The 23688-nt window shown below is 37.8% G+C and overlaps 1 protein-coding gene across 2 annotated transcripts in view; it reads left to right on the top strand.

Annotated features, from left to right (window-relative positions):
• Glg1 (golgi glycoprotein 1) overlaps positions 1–23688 on the top strand; it is a 117032-nt gene that overhangs the window by 32628 nt on the left and 60716 nt on the right. For both annotated transcript variants that reach the window (XM_077793392.1, XM_026399295.2), the window contains exon 2: positions 21080–21112. In XM_077793392.1, coding sequence (XP_077649518.1) covers positions 21080–21112 — 33 coding nt within the window. The remainder of the gene's footprint in view (positions 1–21079; positions 21113–23688) is intronic.

Below are 23688 nucleotides of genomic sequence, written 5' to 3'. Positions count from 1 at the left end.
AAATGCTAAAAATATGCAGGAAAAGAAGCTGTGAGTAGGTGGAGGTGAAGACAATTTTGCAGATAATAGTGGGTCAGACTCCTGGCAAGGTAATTCAGACCCTAATCCAGCTGCAGAAGCCTGCAGGAAAATAGGCCAAAAGTCTGGGTCAGGAGTTTGAGACTGAGCAAGTATCAGGAAGGAAAAAAAAAAAAAAAATCACTGAAGATCTGTGAGAAGACTGTATTCCAAAAGAATCTGAAAGAGGTCTGGGGCAGCTATCTGGTAACAGCCAGCTTGGTTCTTAAGTAGAAATTTTTCTATCTTGAAGAGCATCGGTCCTAGTTTCCCCTCTATTGAATGGGAAATAAAATACGTCCTTTTTATAGAACATACACTACTTATTTGGGGAAAACATGCACTGAACAAAAGAGAACATTTTTGGGCTGGGTATATGGTTCAGTGATACAGCACTTGCCTAGTGTGTGGGAGGCCCTTGAATTTGATCCTCAGAATTGCAGAAAGGAGAGATAGGGAGAGAAAGAAAGGATGGGGAAATAACCCAAAAGTACTAATTTTTGCTTGTTTTCAACACCTTGCCATTTACCTTATATGCTAATGGGTATCTCCTACAGGACTGCTTTGCTTTCTTGTAGTAGGAACAAACAGGGTGGGGGGGTGTGGCGGGGTGGGGGAGGGGTAGAGTATGATGTAGAAATTTGAAATTAACTCTGAGTAATATTAAATAGATTGAATTATTACCAGCTATAATTGTCTCTGAACTAGTGACTGTTTTTCATAGAAATCTTTTAAATCTTAGGCTAATCGTTCTTGAAACCCAGCATGATTCTGAGCCACTGGTCAATCTTTATTCAAAACTAGGTAATAATTAGGTCAGAGAAGCTTTATCCATTGCCAAATGAAATAATTTGATGTTCTAAAACAAAATATAGCATGGGTGCATATATTCCAATCCAAGTTCCTTAGCATAAATAAGTAAGGGGAAGTCCAGGGATGATCTTTGTTCTTGCTATAAGAGAATCTGGCAAGAGACTTTTTCTGCCATCCTGTGTAGGGGTGAAATTTTTGCTTTTTTTCTGCACTGTATTACAAAACCTGATGAATTTAACACACACTAACAGTTGCCTTGATTGTACAAGTTATTTTACACAAAAACATAAAAATGGTTTTAAGTTCTTCTTTGGGCCATGAAATCACATTTTAAATGTAATGAAGAACTTGAGGATTGAGAGGAAACTTTTCTTGTGCTCAGTTTTAAGCTTTGTTATGTTTTTGTAATAGATCCTTTCTCAACATGAATAATTATCCTATTTTATGTTTTTGTCAATCTGGGCCAGAGCTACTAGCCAAAGATAAGATTATGATTTGGGGGTTTGAAGACCTTATCCAGATTTCAGTGAAGGAAAAATTGCAATTTGTGAACATATTTTTTAAACTACCGCAGTGATCATATTATCCATATGTAAAACCATTTCATGTAGTTAGTATCTCCATGTACGGATATGACTAGGGTCCCCCCACCCCATTTCATCATGAAGCCCTATAAAGTAAACTGAAGGAAATTATGTCTTCTATATTAGCATCTCATCTTTATTTGTGCGTCTGTCAGTTCCGCAATTGGGCAAAGAGCTAAAGTGGCAAAGTGATGCCATTGACTTTGCAAGTAGAGAAATTGAACATTAATAAGATACATCCATCAGAAGGTACTTTTATTCCTACACTTTCCAAAGTTCCTGACCATGAAACAGTTCTTTTCCTGCGTGTCATTTTCATCATGATTTAATGCAGTCCCATCTGCTGAGTTGAAGTGACCAACTCATATTTAGCAGGAATAAATTGAGAAAAGTGTAGGAGTCTCACCTATTTATTGAGGAAGCCCTGTTTTAAATAATTTTGGAACAAAGTAATATTTAAAAAAACAAATGCTGCCTTCCACCATTGCCTCTCAACCCCAAAAATCTACCTGGGTGCACGGACTCCATGCTGAGGCCTTTGTTGTAGCATCATAGTCTTTCTGAACCTCTTCCCTTCCCATGCCCCATGCCCAAGCACCCCAGCCAGACAAAACCAATCAAGCCTCCTTTCCTCGCACCCTACTCCTGAAACTGCAGCCTCTGTCATATCTGTCATTTATTTGCATAGCTGTCTCCTTCTACTGGGTGACAACTAAATTGAGGATGGGGAAATCTGTTTCCTTTTTTAAATTAAAATATAACAATTGTACATCGTATCTTGTTAATGCTGTATCTCACTGTTTTGTTTTTGTCATCCTCATTGAATGAGTAAATGTCTGTGGCATAAGTCACGGACCAGTAAGCACAAGACATTTCCTAAACAGCAGCACATTTCATCATGGACAAATTCTTTGCATCCTTTGTATGAATAAAGGTGAAAATACTGAAGAATTTTGAATGACATGGGTTGACAATAAAATTAATGGAGCGTCACAACACAAAATGCTGAGGAATTGTACAAATTATTTATTTTTAAAAATATATTCATTTTTTAGTTTTCTTTAGGTAGACACAATATCTTAATTTTTATGTGGTGCTGAGGATTGAACCCAGTGCCTCATGCATGCTAGGCGAGCATTCTACCACTGAGCCACAACCCAAGCCCATAAATTATTATTTTTTTTTAATACTGACTCTGCAAAAAGTAATTCCCTGGTTGTCTCCTATAAATGACTGTTTTGTGTTGTACTTGGTTCTTAAATATATCTGTCATTGAGATGATTGAGACAGTTGGATGCATTTGCTTTGGTTGAGGATTTTGAATAATTCCATACTAAATCTAGATAAATGAGCTATATCTTTGAATAGAGAGTTTTAACTATTATCAGATGGTTATTTATTTTTTAAATATGTTTTTTATATCTTTATTTTTTATGTGGTGTTGAGGATCAAACTCAGTGCCTCACCTGTGCTAGGCAAGCGCTCTACCTCTGAGCTACAGCTCCAGCCCCAGATGATTATTTTTATTTATTAAAAAAAAAAAACCTGTTTACCAGGTTATGGGATTTGGATTAACAAGGAGAACTTAGCTTCTGGAAGCCATAGATAAAATAATAGCAGAATGTGAGAGCTCAAGTTGAAAATGCTATGGAGTTTATACCTATACCTATTTTAAAGAATGTTCCAGAAAATTACCATTTAATTGATACTGTTAAGCTAGGATCTGTCTGAATACTCATACTTTGAAGAAAGAAGTAAAACAGGCCCTGGAACTCAACTGTGGACTTAAAATGTTTCCAAAAGTGATGGAGGAAGTCAGAACCAAAGCACAAGTCAAACACTGTCTAAAGCAAAAGGACTGCAGTTCAAATCTCCCAAGTCAAGGCACTTGAAGGAAAAGATATTAATCTGTCCTCTAACAAGACAATGTTGAGTATACTTTTGATTGCTCGAGAATATTTTTATATAACCTATTTTCTGTTTTCCCCAAACTAGGTCATAGCAGTGACTGAAACTTTATAAATACTTCTTTGGAAAAAAACTTAACTCTTCCATAGGAAAGATGAAGAACTAATAGGAAAAGTAAGACTACAAAGGCGTTTTTATTAAATAAATAAATAAATAAATAAATAAATAAATAAATAAATAAATAAATAAATAAATAAAAGCACTCAAAGGAAGTAGAAGATATAATTATGTAAAACCTAAAAAAACATTTCTCAGTTGCTTCTGTCATGATCTATGATTCATTTATGACTTCTTGAAATTAGTAGTCCAGAAAACAACAACAGAATGTATGACAGAAAAAGTTGTTAAATTGCTTTTTGGGCTGGGCAGTGTTGTGGGTGCCTGTAATCCCAGCGATTTGGGAGCCTGAGGCAGAAGGTTCACATGTTCAAGGCCAGCCTGAGCAACTTAAACTCGATCTTAAAATAGACAAAAAAGGATTAGGGATGTAGGTCAGAGGTAAAGTGCCCTTGGGTTCAATCCCAATACTGAATAATGGGTGATGATAATAATAATAATGCTTTTTAAAAAAAAATCAATAACCATTTTCTCTCTTCTCTCTCACACACACATATACGTTAACTTCCTTACATCAAAAGCCTAAGTACTTCTGCCAGGTGCATGCCTATAACCCCAGCAACTCAGAAGGCTGAGAGGCAGGAAGATCCTGAGTTCAAAGCCAGCCTCAGTACTGGCAAGGTGCTAAGCAACTCAGTGAGACCCTGTCTCTAAATAAAATACAACAAAAGGGCTGGGGATGTGGGCACCTGAGTGTAATCCCTGTGGGGCGGGGGGAGAGTCAATGAGGCAGAAGTATTTAGGTTTTTTTTTTTTTTTTTGTACCAGAGATTGAACCCAGGGATGCTTTACCACTGAGCCACATCTCCAGCCCTTTTTTAAATTTTTATTTAGAGACAGGGTCTTACTAAATTGCCTAGGTCCTCTCTAAGTTGCAGAGGCTGGCTTTGAACTCGAAATCCCCCTGCCTCGGGCTCCTGAGCCTCTAGGATTCCAGGCGTTTGCAGGGGTGGAGTGGGGGCAGTACTGGGGACTGAATTCAGGGGCACTTGGCCACTGAGCCACATCCCAGCACTATTTTGTATTTTATTTAGAGACAGGTTCTCACTGTGTTGCTTAGCACCTCACCATTGCTGAGGCTAGCTTTGAACTCTTCCTCCCTCAGCCTCCTGAGCCACTGGGATTATGGGTATGTGCCACCGCACCCAGCATGCCCCTTCCTTCCTTCCTTCCTTCCTTCCTTCCTTCCTTCCTTCCTTCCTTCCTTCCTTCCTTCCTTCCTTTCTCTGTCTCTCTCTCTCTCTCTCCCTCCCCCCCACCCCCTCTCTCTTTCTTTTAGATGGACATGATACTTTTACTTTATTTATTTATTTTTATATGGTGCTGCGAATTGAACCCAGTGCCTCACACATGCTAGGCAAGCGGTCTACCACTGGGCCCCAACCCAACCCATGCTTCATTGATTCTTTTTTTTTTTTTTTTTTTTTTTTTTTTATTTTTTAGTTCTCTGCGGACACAACATCTTTGTTGGTATGTGGTGCTGAGGATCGAACCCGGGCCGCACGCATGCCAGGCGAGCGCGCTACCGCTTGAGCCACATCCCCAGCCCCCTGCTATGCCCTTTCTTGATAATAACATTTTTGTCTCATATTTGACCCCTCCAACCCTAACCAGATATCCACAAGGAAAAGAGATTGCAAATATTGATCATAGATGATGATACAAGTCTGTGGAAAGAAGAATGGGAAGGAAGGAGAAGGCATCTGTGTAAGGGGCAAATAGCGCCAAGCTCCCAACATAGATAACCCCTTTCTTCTAGAGAGGTAGTAATCTGTTCATGAGGGCTGTACCCCCAGGACCTAAAAACCTCTCTATAGGCCCCACTTCCCCACGTTGCCACTCTGAATAATTAAAGGTGTGTGTGGTGGGGTGGGGAGGGAGGTTACTGTGATTGAATCCAAGGACACTCTACCAGTGAGCTACATCCCTACCCCCTTTTTTTATTTTTTATTTTGAGATAGGGTCTCACTAAATTGCTTAGGACCTCACTGTTATGGACCAGGGTATATGGGCAATGACCAAACAGACACCATTTTACTCTGAGACTCCATGTCATATAGAAATGCTTCTCCCCATGGGAACACTCCTCTTCTGAACTTACCAATAGCTACTTTGCATAGCATGTTTGGCAACACAAAATGGCAATTCTTATATAGTGTACAATTGTTCCCTCTTTGGTTCAATTCTTCTTGGGCAATGTTGTACCCTTCAGAGATTGATTGTCTAGATGTTAGTAACCACTCTGTAACTTGTACTCAACTAGGGTCATTTTGATCCACATCCCTTCTGCTTGCTTACTGCTATGCCAACCTGGAAAGTCCAGTGAAAGATACCGATGTACCCATTACATCGTTTCACTAACTGCTCAGTTCAGCTTCTGTACCCTTGCTTGCTTGCAGCGACATCAACCCAGATATAATTTTTTGCCTTTAAAAACCCTGAAATACTCAGGCTCGAGGCTGTTCCTTGTGGAGACAGTTATGGGTCCTATAGGGAGCAGTCACTGGCTGGTTGGCTAAATAAAGACTCCAGTGCAGGCAAAATGAACTTGGTACATCTTCTGAGTAGTCTGCCCCATTACACTCACTAAGTTGCTGAGTCTGCCTTTGAACCTTCAGTCCTCCTGCCTCAGCTTCCTGAACACCTGGGCACCACACGCCTGGCTTATGGTTTGGTGGGTTTTTTTTTGTTTGTTTGTTTGTTTGTTTGACCTTGCTAAGTTATTAATTCTGGCTTCAAACTCATGATCCTCCAAATAGCTGGTGTTACAGACATGTAGAATTAAGGTTCTAACACATGCATGTTTAGGGGACAGCCTCAAACCAAACATTAAGTTGTCCGTGTAATCAGTGATACATCAGCCAAATCTTCAGAAATTCAGAAAAGGGTGTGTTTGGGGGGAAAGTTTGTTTATTTTGGTACTGGGGATTGAACCACTGAGCTATAGTTCAAGCCCTTTTTATTTTTTAAAATTGAGACAGTGCCTCACTAAATTGCTCATTTAGGCCCACACTAAGTTGCTAAGGCTGTCCTCAAACTTGCAGTCTTCCTGGTCAGCCTCCAGGAGTCTCTAGAATTACAGGTGTGCGTTACTACACACACTTGCCTGTGGACAGGTGGCTGAGCTGTTTAAAGAGTTAAAGTTTAAGAGTTAAGTTATCATATGAAAACTAGACTTATAACTTCATTCAGAATTTCTCCCCCCATCCCTGAAAGATAATCTGTTAGTATTTATGTGCATAGTTTTATAGTTTTATATCTTGGTCATTTCTTAAAGTTTCATTAGAAAGTGGGGCAATTTCTCGGGGGGGGGGGATTGCATTTAAATAAACAATGGTGATGAATTTCTTGAAAAGTGTACAGAGGAACTACAGAAGCAGACTTCTTGATAACCTCCCCATCTACTGCTTTTCCCCTGAGAAAAACAAAAACTGTATTTAATTTTCTGAGAACATGAATTTTAAAAATGCTCTTTGAATCCTATTTAATAATTTCTGTTCTGGCCAGCTTGAATCCATCTCATGGCTTTTTGTTTTTTCTCTAGTGTTTTTGTTTGTTTGTTCTTGTTGTTTTTGCTGTGTTGGGGACCAAAACCAGTGCTTCTTGGGCTGGGGTTGTGGCTCAGTGATGGAGCGCTTGCTTCATACATATGAGGCACTGGGCTCCTTTCCCAGCACCACCAAAAAAAAAAAAGTTAAAAAAAAAAATGTGCCTCGGGCATGCTAGGCCTGGGCTCTACCACTGAGTGGCACTCCCAAAGAGCCAGGTTTTGTCTTGGTTTGGGGATAGGTGAGAGAATTGAGATTGAAAGACCTAAAAAAAATAGACCATACACACACACAAAAAAAAAAACAGTTGGGAGAAGCTGGTTATGCTAGCTTGACCCCAGTAGCTGACAGTTTGCCTTCGGAAACCTAGAGGTCAAATATATTTTGTCATCAACAAAATAATAAACATATTTTTTTAAATATTTTTTTTTTAGGTGGACACAATATCTTTATTTTACATTTATGTGGTGCTGAGGATTGAACCCAGTGCCTCGTGCATGCTAGGCAATCGCTCTACCACTGAGCCACAACCTCAGCCCAACAAAATAATAAATATTTATGGAACGCCATTATGTACCTAGTATGGAGGTAGACCACGCTGAGTTTACTCACTTCCAGGAACTTTCTTAAGTATCAGAACTATTACCTTAAGAAAAAAAATTCAGCCAGATACTGAGGGAGATTTTGTGATCAACCAAGAATTAATTTTGTTAGAATCCTAATAGTTTCTGGAAGAATCTCAAGATTCTGAATTTGTGGCAGCAAAATTGTGTAATTGCCTGTTTGGTGACATCTTGGTTGTGCTGTCAGAACTGGGTAGGTTCGATTTTTTTTCTTTCTTTTTTTGTGGGAGAGGGGTGGTACTGGGGATTGAACCTAGGAGCACTTTGTCACTGAGCTACATCCCAGGTTTTTATTTTATTTTATTTTTTGAGACAAGATCTTACTAAGTTGTATACATTGGCCTTGAACTTGAAATCTTCCTACCTCAGCCTCCCTAGCTGCTGGTATTACAGGCGTGCACCACTGAGCCCATCTGTTTTTGGTTTTAATTGAGATGTTACCATCTCCTTGGAGGCCAGGGAATGCATTGAATCCAGAAAAATTTTGGAACTTTTAGTTGCCCCAAGATTAAGTAATGAGAGACTGTTGAAACCTGAAAATCAGCATCCTATATGCACACTTTTTTTGTTCTAGAAACAGGGACAATTTTGGTGTCAGTTGAATAATTTGGAAAGTTATGGATGTTGAGATAATTTGTTTAATTTTAAGCCTTTTTGGGAAAAGAATCAGTGCATTCACCATCTTTTCAAACTGTATTAACTTGCCATTAGGTCAGAATTATCCCAGTATCAATAATGTAGTCATTGATACTTCTTTCTTTCTGGTGTAGATAAAAGTTTTGGAGGCCTTAAAATTAAAACTTTATGTTTTACACATTAAATTTCTCAATATTTTCTTCTGAAGAGTAATGATTGTGATGGTGAAAATTTTAAATAATATAAAAATGTCTGAGAAGAATTATAGAGGTATAGCTCTGAACCTCCTTTTTGCACCTGTTCATAGGCTGTCAGGTGATTGATTTGTTTGTTTGTTTGTTTTGGTGCTAGAGATTGAACCCAGAGGCACTTATTTACACTGATGTGTATCCTAGCCTTTTTATTTTTTGAGTCAGGGTCTCACTAAATTGCTGAGGCTGGCCTCAAACTTGGGATCCTCCTACTTCAGCCTTCTGAGTCACCTGGATCCTGGCGTAGCTTTGACAGTTTAGTAAGATTCTGACTCAAAAAATAAAAAGGCAAGGGAATAACAGCTTCATGGTAGAGCACCACTTGGTTCAACCCTAGTACCAGCAAAACAAAAAAATAATGGAGTGATTTAAAGACCATTCTTCCCATTAAGGAAAGATTTTTTTTCCACCATAATTTTCTATTAGTTTATCCCTTTTCTGACTTATCCTAAAATAACTAAACTAATTTAAACTGAAGTTGCATTTCTGTTGCTGAGAATCTATATATAAGTATTTTTTTAAATTTATTGTGTGTGTGTGTTTTGGAGTCAGGCAGTGCAAAATTAACTCTTTTAGAAGCATGGAATAAGTATGATAACTAGATGGTATTTATTACATGCTTATAGTGAACATTGTTTTATGCTGGTTTCATATTTTGCGCTACTTATGTCTACATGTGAAGCAAACATTCTCATTCCATTTATATTTAGGCTTATAAAAGTCAAATGATTTGTCCTGGTTCATACAGCTAGTATCTGGAAGAGCCAAATTTGATCCAGATCTTTCTCTCCAGAGTCCATGCTGCATAATCAGTCGTATAAACTGTGCAGTAAAGAGTGCTAGAAATACCTGGGAGTGTCCTCTGTTCCTGTTCCTGGAAATTAACATTCTTTACTAGGGAGATAATATTTAAACCATCGATGTACTTATGAAATGTTTCAAAACTGTTTCTGAAAGGAAGAGCCCTTTTTTTCCTTCCAGTCATTTCTTTGACGATACTTTCCTTGCTTTGGAAGGCAGTTATCTCTTTTTATGGAATTATAGTAGATTTGCAGCAGTTGGAGGCAAAATTTGTTTTGTTTCCTCCCTATTCTAACTGGAACATGGGCATTATGATTTGTTCAGGTCTATAGTGTTCTTTGGCTCAGCTGGAGTACCGTCAAAAGGATTCTTCTAGTCTTTGATACTTTGCACTTTGGTTATAAAATCAATCAATTTTTTTAATAGAAAATTACCACTTTAGAAGGCCCAGATGTATTCTGGAGGTTATATAGAAGTCCTGTAGAAGAGTATATCTTTATTAATGTTTGCATTAATTTATCAGTATTTGGGGCTGGGGATGTGACTCAAGCGGTAGCACGCTCGCTTGGCATGCGTGCGGCCCGAGGTTCGATCCTCAGCACTACATACAAACAAAGATGTTGTGTCCACCAGAAACTAAAAAAAAATAAATAAATATTTAAAAAAAAATTTATCAGTATTTCCCAAGTTAAGCATTAATTTCTGTCATTTCCTCAATTATAGTTTGATATAGTAGTAATTATTGATGTTTAATTAGTAGTATCTTTTTTCTACCAACTGTGGAATGGTGTTATTTAAGCAAGAAGAAACGTGGAGACCTTTTAAAGATTTTATGCTTAATGTTTGTAAATCCCAGAAGATTCAAAAAAATTTTTTTTGGTACTGAGGATTTAACCAAGGTGCATTTTACCACTGAGTTACATCCCTACAGCCCTTTTAATTAATTAATTAATTTATTTATTTTAAAATTTATTTTTTTTATTGTTGGTTGTTTAAAACATTACATAGTTCTTGATATATCATATTTCACACTTTGATTCAAGTGGGTTATGAACTTCCATTTTTACCCCATATACAGATTGCAGAATCACATCAGTTACACTTCCATTGATTTACATATTGCCATACTCGTGTCTGTTGTATTCTGCTGCCTTTCCTATCCTCTACTATCCCCCCTCCCCTCCCCACCCCTCCCCTCTTCTCTTCTCTCTCTACCCCCTCTACTGTAATTCATTTCTCCCCCTTGTATTATTTTTCCCTTTCCCCTCACTTCCTCTTGTATGTAATTTTGTATAACCCTGAGGGTCTCCTTCCATTTCCATGCAATTTCCCTTCTCTCTCCCTTTCCCTCCCACCTCTCATCCCTGTTTAATGTTAATCTTCTTCTCATGCTCTTCTTCCCTACTCTGTTCTTAGTTACTCTCCTTATATCAAAGAAGACATTTGGCATTTGTTTTTTAGGGATTGGCTAGCTTCACTTAGCATAATCTGCTCTAATGCCATCCATTTCCCTCCAAATTCTATGATTTTGTCATTTTTTACTGCAGAGTAATACTCCATTGTGTATAAATGCCACATTTTTAAAATCCATTCATCTATTGAAGGGCATCTAGGTTGCTTCCACAGTCTTGCTATTGTGAATTGTGCTGCTATGAACATTGATGTAGCAGTGTCCCTGTAGCATGCTCTTTTAAGGTCTTTAGGGAATAGACCGAGAAGGGGAATAGCTGGGTCAAATGGTAGTTCCATTCCCAGCTTTCCAAGAAATCTCTATACTGCTTTCCAAATTGGCTGCACCAATTTGCAGGCCCACCAACAATGTACAAGTGTACCCTTTTCCCCACATCCTTGACAGCACTTGTTGTTGTTTGACTTCATAATGGCTGCCAATCTTACTGGAATGAGATGGTATCTTAGGGTGGTTTTGATTTGCATTTCTCTGACTGCTAGAGATGGTGAGCATTTTATTTTTATTTTGAGACAGGCTCTTGCTGAGTTGCTTAGGGCCTCGCTAAGTTACTAAGGCTGGCTTTGAACTTGTGTTCTTCCTGCCTCAATCTCCCAAGCTGCTGGGATTACAGGATTGCCACCACACCTGGCAGCTCTAGACTCCTTTGAGCTACATGTATTTCAGAATTATATAGTAATATAGTATGCTGTCTTAATTCAGATGGAAGGCCAGTCCCAGAACAAAGCTGTTCTCCTAGAAGCTCCAGTTACTTGAACTGGGTTTTATCGAAAGAAATCTGCATGTTTTGCAAGCTCACACTGCCTATTTGCTCTTGCTTACTAGTAATGCACTTACCATTAGTCAGTATGGATGAAATGTGGTATTTTTAGGTACTTGGGTATGGGACATGAGAAAGTATATTTATTTTATGACCTTTTTTTAAATTTTATAATTATATATGCCTTTTTTGTTTTTATCCCTTCAAAATAGTATAGAATTGTACCATAGTTGGGTGTAGACATGTTAGATGTCTGGAAATTGTAGTCTATTTTTCTGTTTTGCATTTAAGTATAATAGCTACTGCTTCTACAAGTTTGTAACTACGTTGAGCTGTCCCAGAGGGCAAATAAATAAAGAGATGGCATATCAAAATCTATATTCTGTTCATAAATCATATAATGCCCTTTAAAGAATTTTGTTTTCACCTTCCATTTTATTTTCGGCAGACACAACATCTTTATTTGTATGTGGTGCTGGGGATCGAACCCAGGCCGCATGCATGCCAGGCGAGCGCGCTACTGCTTGAGCCACATCCCCAGCCCCTTCACCTTCCATTTTAAACTCCCATGTAAAAGATGGACATCCTGGGAAAACTAGGTGGTTAATGTATTTTTCTTAGCGCAGAACTACCAGTTTAGGACCCAGAGAGCCAGATGGCTGTTTGCCATGTCTAGAGGATCTAGATATCCCATATTTCTTTCCTACCATCACCCTTTGAAATAGATAATAGAAAGGAACAAAACAAAACATACAGAGACTTTTGCTATATTCATATATGAACACATGACCAGTGTAACTCCATTTCATGCACAAACAGAAGAGTGGGAAGTTACACTTCTTGTATATATAATATGTCAAAATATACTGTCATGTATAACTAAAAAACAAGTTGGAAAAAAATACAGAGTATCATTAAACTCTCTTGATTTCCCAACCATGAACCATATTCTGCATATTTTCAGAGATGTCTGTGTATATCACTTTGCACTTGATTTTTTTTTTTTTTTGCACATGGTACAAAATTTAAAAAGTACAAAAAGGTATATAATAAAAATCCATTTGTGTATCCTTTCAAAGATAATCTATACACTTACAGCCAAATATGTATATCATATGTTTTAGATTCTTATTATTATTTGCATGTGTGAAATATAATTTCCTGGATAGTAGTAATTTTACTTTTTATCTTTAGTGTTGCTTTTGATGTTAAAAGATTTTTGCTAAGAATAAAAGGCCAGTGATATTTTTGTAAAGTCTATAATTTTTGAAAGTTTTCTACACAACTTTTCTCATGATGCTCATAATAGCTTCATGAAGTTGGTAAAGCAGGTTATCTTTTATAGAATTTTAATAACTGCATTTTGGTAGTAGTAGCACAGGATATCTATATCCTCAGCACTAGGTACAGCCTCACACATCAGAAGAGTGGTCTTTTTGCTGCACAAAACGGTTTGTAGATGTTAGCCACTTCAGAACAAGTGATAATGCTGTCTGTGACACTCCTATGGACACCGTGACTGACTTTATTTAGGCAACTGAACTGTGCAGACAGGCCTTGTATTCCTTTATAGCTGTGTGCTTCCCCTGGCTGGGAGCCAAGTTGATAAATCTGCCCAAGTTTGGAATCTGACCAAGCATTTGATAAAGTGCCTCTCTTTTTCCTTTCCCTGTAAGTTAGATAAAAATCCTTATCACCAGCACCAAAGAGAGTTGTAATTCTAAATCATGTCCTCAGAAGAAAAAACAAGTGGTAGGAAGAAAAAGTTTTTAACAGTAAGCTCTTGTTTGAGTGATTTGCTCCCAGAGTAGTACATTCATTCACAATGAAGAAAGGGAGCAGAGAGTCCTGGCAAAGTTATAATTGTATATGTATTTATTTATTTTTGGTTGCAGTACTTGGGGATTGAGCCCAGGTCCTTGCACATGTTAGGCAAGTGCTGTACCACTGTGATATACCCCCAACCCTCTTTTTAATTTTATTTGAAACAGGGTCTTGCCAAGCTGCCCAAGCTGGCCTCAAACTTGTTATCATTCTCCTTTAGCCTCCCAAGTAGCTAGATTAAAGACATGCACCCACTATGCCTGGCTTATTTATGTTTTATATTTACAAATTTGTAAAAACCACAAACCAATGTAAAAATCATTGTATTTGTTATAATGTAATGATGCAATTTTTGTTCAGTAACTAAATTACTGTGTCCTTATTAAGTGTTTTTCATTCCCTGCTCTGGACAAGAAGATTGATAAATTATATTAATTTTTTTATAGTTCCATTTGGTCAGTTTAACTATATTTAGATTTTTCTTTCTTGGTCCTCCCCTCCCCCTTTTCTTTTCTTTTTTAATGTCTTGCCAGTATTTGTATCTATGAGTAAAGTATGCTGTGTGAGCCATTCTTTTTTTTTTTTTTTTTTTTTTTTTGCGGGGGTGCGGGGCGGGCGGGGGGTGAGGAGGGAGGGAGAGTACTGGGGATTGAACTCAGGGACACTTAACTACTGAGCAACATCCCCAGCTCTATTTTGTATTTTATTTGGAGACAGGGTCTCACTGAGTTGCTTAGCACCTCACTGTTGCTGAGGCTGGCTTTGAACCCATGATCCTCCTGTCTCAGTCCCCCCAGCCGCTGGGATTTCAGGCTATGCAAGCCATTCTGTTAATTCTCACAGTAATATACCCATACCCTTTTACCTTATTAGAATCAAAAGAGATTTTTCATTTTGAAGATACAGGAAAAATAAATTTATGATCTCACCATAGTCCTTTTATTGTTCTGTATGTGAGATTGTCCCAAGAACCAGGGATAAATTGGCCCTATATGTGTTTCTAGGGATCTTACTTGTATATCTTTTACCCCTTTTTAAAACTCAACATATTCCTATACAAGTGAATTACTGTATAATATTTGCCAGCTGTATTATTATTCCACCAAACCACTTGGAAAGCACACAAGTAATAAAAGTATATTAAACCCATCTCACTGTGCTTAGAATAACATATTCATTTGGACTATGGGAAACCATTATTGGACCTGTGTTAGGATTTTTATTAAAACCTAGTAGTTGGGCTGGAGATGTGGCTCAGCGGTAGCGCGCTCGCCTGGCATGCGTGCGGCCCAGGTTCGATCCTCAGCACCACATACCAACAAAGATGTTGTGTCCGCCGAGAACTGAAAAATAAATATTAAAAAAAAAATTCTCTCTCTCTCCTCTCTCTTTAAAAAAAAAAAAAAAAAACTAGTAGTTATCTCACCATATATTAAGAGATGCCAAGTAAGTAAACCTAAGAAGGTCACCTTAGGGCTTCCCTTTCTCACTCAAGTCTCTGCCTTCTATACAGAGCATGCCTTTCCAACCCCTCCCCCACCCTGTGTTCTGCTTTGCACAGCCAGACCACAGCCCCCATAGTACTCATCTCAGATGTGTCCTCCCCATGCAGCATTCCCTCATGTCCTTTCTGTTGTTCTTCTCATGGAGTTGATGGTACTTTTTTTCCTTCTTTAAAATATCACCTACTGCCCTCCTCAGTACACATTCAACTGAATGTTGGTTAGATGGTTAGGTGTGGGCTCATGTTTTTACTCCTTAAACACTCATTTACTACAGCCAGCCAGCATTTGTATTTCTTAAAAACCTCCCACTGGACTTGTAAAGTAAGTTTTTTTTTTTTTTTTTAAGGTCAGTGAATGTTGAAGATTCATACAAAAGCACAGCTTTTCAGTGAATCAGCATTGTTGGGGGGCATAAAGCCTGTGGTCTATCACTGTCCTTTTTGGAAAAATAATACTCAGCTGCTATCCCTGGATACAAATAAGAAAAATACATTCTGATTGAGCCAGATGAGGCACTAAGAGGGAAGCAGTTATGAATCTGATTGAGGATTAAGATTGCTCAGGGAAAAATTTCTAAGACTCTAAAAGATGGGGTTTATCTGATTAGATGGCGATTATATTATGTTTATTTTCCTTTGGGGAGCGGGCTTTGGACCAAGTTAATAAATGAATTGTTCATGTGATTGGGAGTTTACTGGGTTCTTGAATAACAATGAATAATAATAATAATGAATAAACTCCCAGAAGAATTTACTCACTACTATAGTAGAGTATTCCTGCTCAGGCAGAGGCATCAGGTTGTTGTTGCTTTCAGATGGCAAGGCCATCAAAGTGTGCTTTCCGTAGTACTTTTTCTATGTTTTCTCCCAGATGATTAGAAAAACAAATCTGTCACTTAATTTAGTACCCCGTGCTTAGAAAAGGAATTTATGCCTTTATGTTCCTGATGGTTATTTCAATACTTCAGCTGATGAAAATGTAGACTGTTCCATATTTTAGACACCATCCAACTCCCAAGCATTTCTGTTTCAGAAACTGGGACAGCTTCCAGGTTAGTTTTGTGAATCCTTTATTTCCCGAGCCAGAGTATCACTCAGCCTGTTCACCTTGGGGAGACCATAGTTCCTGGGCTCATACTTCCTGTGAAAACCATCATCCTAAGTGAATGGGATGGTTGATTCAATTGAGAATATTTACACCCAAGCTTCTCAGTAGTTTATTCTCAAACCTGTTGTGACTTGGATAGGAAAGAATGATTAAAATAAAACAGTAGTGGCCATCATCATATACAAATTAGCTAAAATAAAAGACTTGAAATTCAATACGTACTTCTGTTTTTAAATTCCACATCTCAGGGGCTTTGGTTGTGGCTCAGTGGTAGAGCACTTGCCTAGCATATGTGAGGTACCGGGCTCGATTCTCAGCATCAAATAAAAATAAATAACAATAAAGGCTCATCCACAACCATATATATGTGTGTGTGTATATATATATATATATATATTTTTTTTTTTAATGACTTTAAAAAAATTCCACATCTCAGATTTTATTGACTCATAAAGTTGGAAAGAAGCTTAAAAGTGTCCAACCAATGTTTCTTTCTTTCTTTTTTTTTTTTTTTAATTTTGGTACCAGGGATTGAACCCAGAGGTGCTTAACCACTGAGCAACATCCCCAGCCTTTTTTGTTCATTATTTAGAGACAGGGTCTCTCTGAGTTGCTTAGGGCCTCGCTGTGTTGCTAAGGCTGCATTTGAGTTGTCCATCTTTCTGCCTCCACCTCCCAAGCTGCTGGGATTATAGGTGTGCGCCACTGTGCCTGGCATCAACCAGTAATTCTTATTTCTCGATTTTATAAACTTTGGGGGGACTGTAACAGCTGTAGATACTATGCTTAGAAGAGTAAAATTACATAACAATATTGGGTTTCAAGAAAATATTGGATTCCTAAAAATTGTTTCTAGATCCTACATGAAGAAATCCATTTTATGCCAAAGCCTAGCCTTGAGTCTGGGAGAAGTTCAGTGACCTTTGTACAGCTACACAGCTTCTATGGCTGAATACTGTACTTCTTTTGTTCCTTTCCTATCATGTTATCCCTTCCCTTAAAACCAGCTCTAAATTTATAGAACCTAAAGGACGGGCAGGGAGATTAAGTTTAAAAATCAATGATTTCAGCTTTGGTTTACCAACTAGGACAACAAAGTACATTAAGTGAATAATACCCAAAATATTTGAGTCATTGATTTAGAAAAGCCAGGATAACTAAGCAAAATTTTTATACTCACTATGGTTATTTAAGGGCTAATCCAGATCCCTAGTTTATCTAATTTCTTGATCATTTTTCTTATCTGGACTGCCTGCATCAAAATTAATCATTTAACTGTCAGACAAATCACTCTTGAGCATTAGATTAACACATTTATCCTGTCTACCCTTTCCTTTTCTTGCTCCATCCAAAGGCCCCCATAATTAGGCTCACTCTGAGCCACATTATCTACCTGGCTTTTTTAGGAAGACACCAAGCTGAAAGGAGTACATGCACATAGTTGTCATTATTTACATCCCAGTATATCTCCTACCACTATACCTTTGATCCGGTTACTTAGTTTCTCTGTACTTTAGTATCTTCATCTGTAAAATAGGATACAATTTCATTTATTCTTTTAGTCTTTCATGTTGTAAGAAATGAATGTAGCATTTGCCTGAGTTAAATGGTGGCTTTATGTCTTTTCACACACATATATGCCCTTTATTGGAGTCCGGCAAGTGTATCCAAGTACTCAGTTCCTATCACTGTTACTATATTACTGCATTATTCATTCAATATTAGCCAAGTTCCTTATCTGGTTTAGTCATTGATGTGTTGGGGTTTGGAGGTGTGCTAGGTTCTCTTCTTTTTCTCTTTCCTCTATTTGTAATAGTTTCTTTTCCTTCCACCCTCTCTCCCTCCACCGGGATTGAACGCAGTGCCTTGCACATGCTAGGCAAATGCTTTACCAGTGACATACAGCCCCAGCCCTTTATTCATTTTGACAAAGGGTCTTGCTGGCCTTGAACTTGTGATCTGCCTGCCTCGGTCTCTAGAGTAGCTGAGGTTACAGGCATATAGCACTGTATCTGGCTCATAATAGTTTCTTTACTGGTATGCTTCATAAAATTTTATTCTCATTTTCCCATTGTAAGAGAACAGTTTTCTTTCCAGTGAATAAACACTTGATGTAAGAGACAGATTTTTGTCTCTAGAATGGTGGAGAGCAGTTGATGATGTGGCAGTCCACAGGCTGGGAGCCAGCACTATGCCTCTAATTTGAAGGGTGGGGTCACAGTAGGATTCTGAAACTGATGAGGATTTCATTTTGGATTTTTTTTTTATTTCAATATCTCACATGTTGAAAAATATATTAAAAGGTAAATTAAATGCTGACCTCCTTCTTACCTTCCTTCCTCCCTTCCACTGGGGATTGAACTCAGGGGCACTTGACCACTGAGCCACATCCCCAACCCTGTTTTATATCTTATTTAGAGACAAGTCTCACTGAATTACTTAGCACCTCACCATTGCTGAGGCTGGCTCTGACTTCTCAATCCTCCTGCCTCAGCCTCCCTGGCCACTGGGATTACAGGCATGCACTGTACCTGCCTCTTTCTTTTTCTTTTCTTCTTCTTCTTCTTCTTCTTCTTTTTTTTTTTTTTTTTTTTTTTTTAATAGTTTTATTCTATTCTTCCTGAGCCCTAGGGAAACGTGTAACTTCCTCTTTGGAGGAATCATTTCATTCCTTTCTGGTCACTGTTCTAATTCATCCGGCCTTCCTCAGGTTCCTACACTTGCTTAATTGTTTGATTTTACTCTTTTATCTACAAACTGGATTGTAAGCTATGTAAGATCAGAGACTTAGACAAAATCTTTTATATCCTGCAGCAATGCCTATGGAAGTTTAGGATACATGAATATATACTTGCTGATTCATTCCTTGCAATCGCCCCATAATATAATTTCATTAATTGTTAACAAAAGAAGAAACTCTTTAGCCTTATTCTATTTTAGTAATTCTAGATTTACGTATTCCATGCTGTTTTTCTTCTTGGACTAAAGCTAATCAAGTCCTATTATTTATATGGTACCAGTGATTCAGCCCAGAGACACTTGCACACTGAGCTGAATCTCTAGATCTTTTTTACTTTTTTATTGAGACAGGGTCTCATTAAATTGTTGAGGCTAGCTTTTAACATGGGATCCTCCTGCCTCAGCCTCCTGAGCTGCTAGGATTATAGTGTGTGTCACCATGCCTAGCATGGCATTGTTTTAAAGATTCTCCAGTGCTCTGAATTTCTTTCAAGAAGGCTTCTATTAAGCGCTTCAGATTGAAGTGGAAGGGAACAGAGTTAACCTGGATCAGCTCAGTGTGTGGAGACTGATTTCTGAGACTCAGAAAGACATTAAAAGTATCTATTCTTAAATAAGTCGGAAGAAACTTCAAAAGTAAGGTTATAATGTCATGATTATGTAGCAACCTGATTAAAATTAATTTTAATATAATTTGTGAGTTTGTATATTTTGTTACTAAATTCTGCAGTGAAATTAAAAGCCTTCTCTAGAAGTCTTTTTACTCCTTTAGTAATATGTAGCCACTTGATTTGTTAATATTTACTACTTTCTTTATTGCCTTAACTTTATCTTTGAATAAAAATACCTTTTTATTTAAAATGGCACTGTTAATAGCCAAAATTGGTAATATTTCATAGAAAGTTCATAGTAAGTACTTCTTACTTTATTTGAACAGATTTGAATAGGTTGAGGAAACACAAAAATTCAAGGGAAATAGCATTTTCTTATGGAGTGTTTTATTACAATGGTTATCTCCTTTAAAGGTCTGAACAAGAAAATGAAAAGAAATACGTATTGCAGAGCTATGCAAACCAGGCAAAACTTAGGGCCTCATGCATGCAAGGCAAGTGCCCTACCACTGAGCCACACCCCGACCACTTTTCTTTCTTCCTAGAATTAAAAGTTCATTTTATCCATTAACTGTACCTAGCTTTAAAAAGCGAATGTAGCCAGGCACAGTTGGCACATTGCCTGTAATTCCAGAGGCTCGGGATGCTGATGCAGGAGGATATAGAGTTCAAAGCCAGCCTCAGCAAAAGCAAGGTGCTAATAAGCAACTCATTGAGACCCTGTCTCAAAATACAGAATAGGGCTGGGGATGTGGGTCATGTGCCCCTGAGTTCAATCCCCGGTACTTCCCCACTTTAAAAAAAAAAAAGATAGATGAATTCATGGGAATAAATGAATAAATAAAATTTCAACCCGTGTTAATTTTCTGTTTACTAGTCACACACTTCAAGAAGTTTCAAAAATAGAACAGAGTTCCTATGTACTTATCATCCACCAAGGTGACAGCACACTTAAATTTTAATAGTTCTTCTTTGCACTTCTTTATAAGTCATTTTTTAAGGATATATAACTTTTTTTTTTTTAAAGAAAAGACACATGTATCATTGTGTTATGTCTGAATTTTTTTTTTTTTTTTTTTTTTTTTTGTGGTACTAGACTTCAACCTAGTAGTAGTGCTGTGTCATGTCGCGGAGCTACATTCCCGCTTTTTTTTTTTTTTTTTTTTTTTTGGTGATGCTGGGGATTGAATCCAGGGCCTTGTGCATGTGAAGCAAGTGAGCTATATACCCAGCCTCCTCTTTATTTTTTGAGACAGGGACTCACTAAATTCCTAAGGCTGACCTTGAATTTGTGATTATCCTGCCTCAGGCTCTCAAGTGGCTGGGATTACAAGGGCTGGGCTGATCCTCTTTAAAATTAGAAAGTATCATATAAAAGAAAGGGTCCTTTTGTTATTATTGTTTTAGGGCATTTTTCCCCATTTCCAGATTGTATGGTTGGCTTAGAAGGGGATTATGCTTCCTAAGTACCTTTCCGGTTCATTTCTTACCAATAGCCTAAAAAGTGTATAACACCATTTTACTCCCTATATTGAAGAAACATATTCAATTGACTGTTCAGATTTCTTGTATTGAAGTTTATTTTGAATTTGAAAATTATATTTGAAAACTTGAGAAATTTTTTGCTTTGCTTTTTTTAAACATCATTTGTTTTTCTTTCTTTCTAGCCTGAAAATGAAATTTCTTCAGACTGCAATCATGTAAGTATAGATTTCTTTTAACTCACCATATGTGCTTTATATCTATGATGGTAGACTTTGGGATACTTCCTGTTGTTCTAGGGAACTTTGTGTTTTCTTAGATTCCCTTAATCTTAAAATGATAATACACTTTTGTTAAGGACCAGGGTAAAAATCTACAATACTCCTTCATTATAGAAACTGGCAGGTTTTTTCAAATAATATTTAGGTACTTAAGCTTAAGTTTCTTCATTACACTACCATATGAAAATAATGAGTTATCTGCTTATCGAGTTGACAGATTTTAAATACTGTATTTTAAAGTTCTTTCATTTACTCATTCAGTCATCTACTATGTGTTGTAGCACATTAAAAGGAGACTGTGAAATTAAATCTATGCAAAAAGTTTTGGGTGCTTTGATAGAAGTCTGTGCAGAATACAGTGGTGACACAAAGTGAATTTTGTTCATGTGTTTATGTCAGGAAAGGCTTAATGATGGAGTTGATACTTGATTTTCAGGAAGATGTGTTTGTCAGATTATCAGAAATCACCCTGTCTTGGTGTAGTGATAGATTGGATAGGGATTGCAAAAAAAAAAAAACAGGAGAGTTGGCTCTTACTATTCATTCTAAAAAAAATCTAGAGGGGTCTGAGACTTCAAAGTGCAAAATAAAACTTCAAGAGTCCTAGAAGAAAACTTGAACTAACACAACCCCACTAAACATAATAGTCACACTTCCTGAATTCAAACTTACTGAAAAGCTGCAATATCAAGACTGTGGTTCTGAATAGGATAGACAGAATTGAGAATTCAAAAATAGGCACATGATTCATTTTCAGCAAGGGTATGGAGGTAATTTGGTAAGGAAAGGAATAGTCTTTTCAACAAATAGTATTAGAACAACTAGATCCCCACAATACAAGGAATGAATTTGGAGCCCAAAATCATACTGTATATTAAAAAATGCATTGAAAACCTACATGAAAGAGCTAAACTATAAAATCTGTTGAATAAATATAGTTGTAAACATTCATGACCTTAGATTAGGCATAGTGTCTTAGATGTGACACCTAAAGAATAAGCAACTAAATAAAATTTGATAAGTAGATCAATTCACCAAGTTAAGAATTTTTGTGCTTCAAATGAGACTGTCAAAGTTTGCTGGGCATGGTGTCCCACACCTGTCCCAGTGTCTCAGGAGGCTGAGGCAGGAGGATCTTGGAGTTCAAAGCCAGTCTTTAGCAACTTAGAGAGGCTCTGTCTCTAAATAAAAATTTTAAAAGGGGCTGGATATGTGGTTCAGTGGTTAAGTGCCCCAGGTTCATTCCCCAGCACCAAGGAAAAAAGAAAAGTTCAAAACAACCCACAGAATGAAAGAAAATATTTGCAAATATTTTCTGATAATTGTGTAGTTAGTGTTGAAAAAGATTAAAAAAAAAACTCTTATGATGAAAGAAACAAATTTAGGGTTGGGCGTATAGCTTAGTGGCAGAATGTATACCTACCATGCATGAGGTCCTAGGTTCAATCCCCAACACCACCCTGTCCCCAAAGAAGATATACAAGTGACCAGTAAGCACATGAGAAGATGCTCAGTAGTGTTGTCATTAAAGAACTGCAAATCAAAACCATACACACCCACTAGGGTGACGGTAATCAAAAAGATGGACAATAACAAATGTTGGCATGAATATGGAGAAATTAGAGTCTTCTTACATTGCTGATAGGAATGTGAAGCAGCACAAGAAGTCTAGTCTGTGGATTCTTCGTGAGTTGAGTTATGACCCATCAGCTTAACTGTGTGTGCCTTGTGCTGGGAAGGCCCATCCCCCTCTGTTGTCGCACAGCAGTGAATGTGTAAGACTTCTGACCTCTAAATAAGTAGGGTTTCTTCCCTTCAGCAAGCAGTCTGTTCTGCAGCAGTGGATGTCCGCTGGGTATCTCTAAACCAGTTCAGTTCTAGCACTGTCTACCTAGAGAGAGCATCAGGTCACAGGGGTTAGGGCCTCAGTTCCCAAGACTGTCCTCCTCCAGCACACACTTTTTAGATACCAGTGGCAAACACCAGGTGGTATTTTGTTTAGTTTTGTTTTTCTAAAAAGATACAGATTTTACTATATTGCTCAGCTGGCCTTGAACTCTGAGAATGACTTGATTCTCCCACCTCACCCTCCCAAGTAGCTGGAACTACAGAAATGTGACATTGTGCCCAGCTCCCAGCTCATTTTACTTGTGATTCTGACCAAGTGGCTGTAAATTGAGTTTTCCACAACTCCCTCCTCAGGTGTGATTCATTTACTCTAGCAGCTCACAGAACTCAGGGAAACACTAGCTTACATTTACCTGTTTATTTTAAAGCATGTTACAAGGGATCTGAGGCTGTGGCTCAGAGGTAGAGTGCTTGCCTAGCATGAGTGAGGCACTAGGTTTAACCCTCGGCACCACGTAAAAATAAAATATTAAAAAAAAGGATGTTACAAGAAACACAGATGAAGAGATGCGTATAGGTCAAGGTATGGAAGAAGGGTGCGGAGCTTTTAGGTGTCTCTGAGCATGCTGCCCTCCAGGAATCTCCTTGTGTTCAACCTTCTGGAA

Source organism: Urocitellus parryii, chromosome 15, assembly GCF_045843805.1.
Source record: "Urocitellus parryii isolate mUroPar1 chromosome 15, mUroPar1.hap1, whole genome shotgun sequence".
Taxonomy (NCBI): Eukaryota; Metazoa; Chordata; class Mammalia; order Rodentia; family Sciuridae; genus Urocitellus; species Urocitellus parryii.
This window is presented reverse-complemented; position numbering and strand designations above follow the sequence as displayed.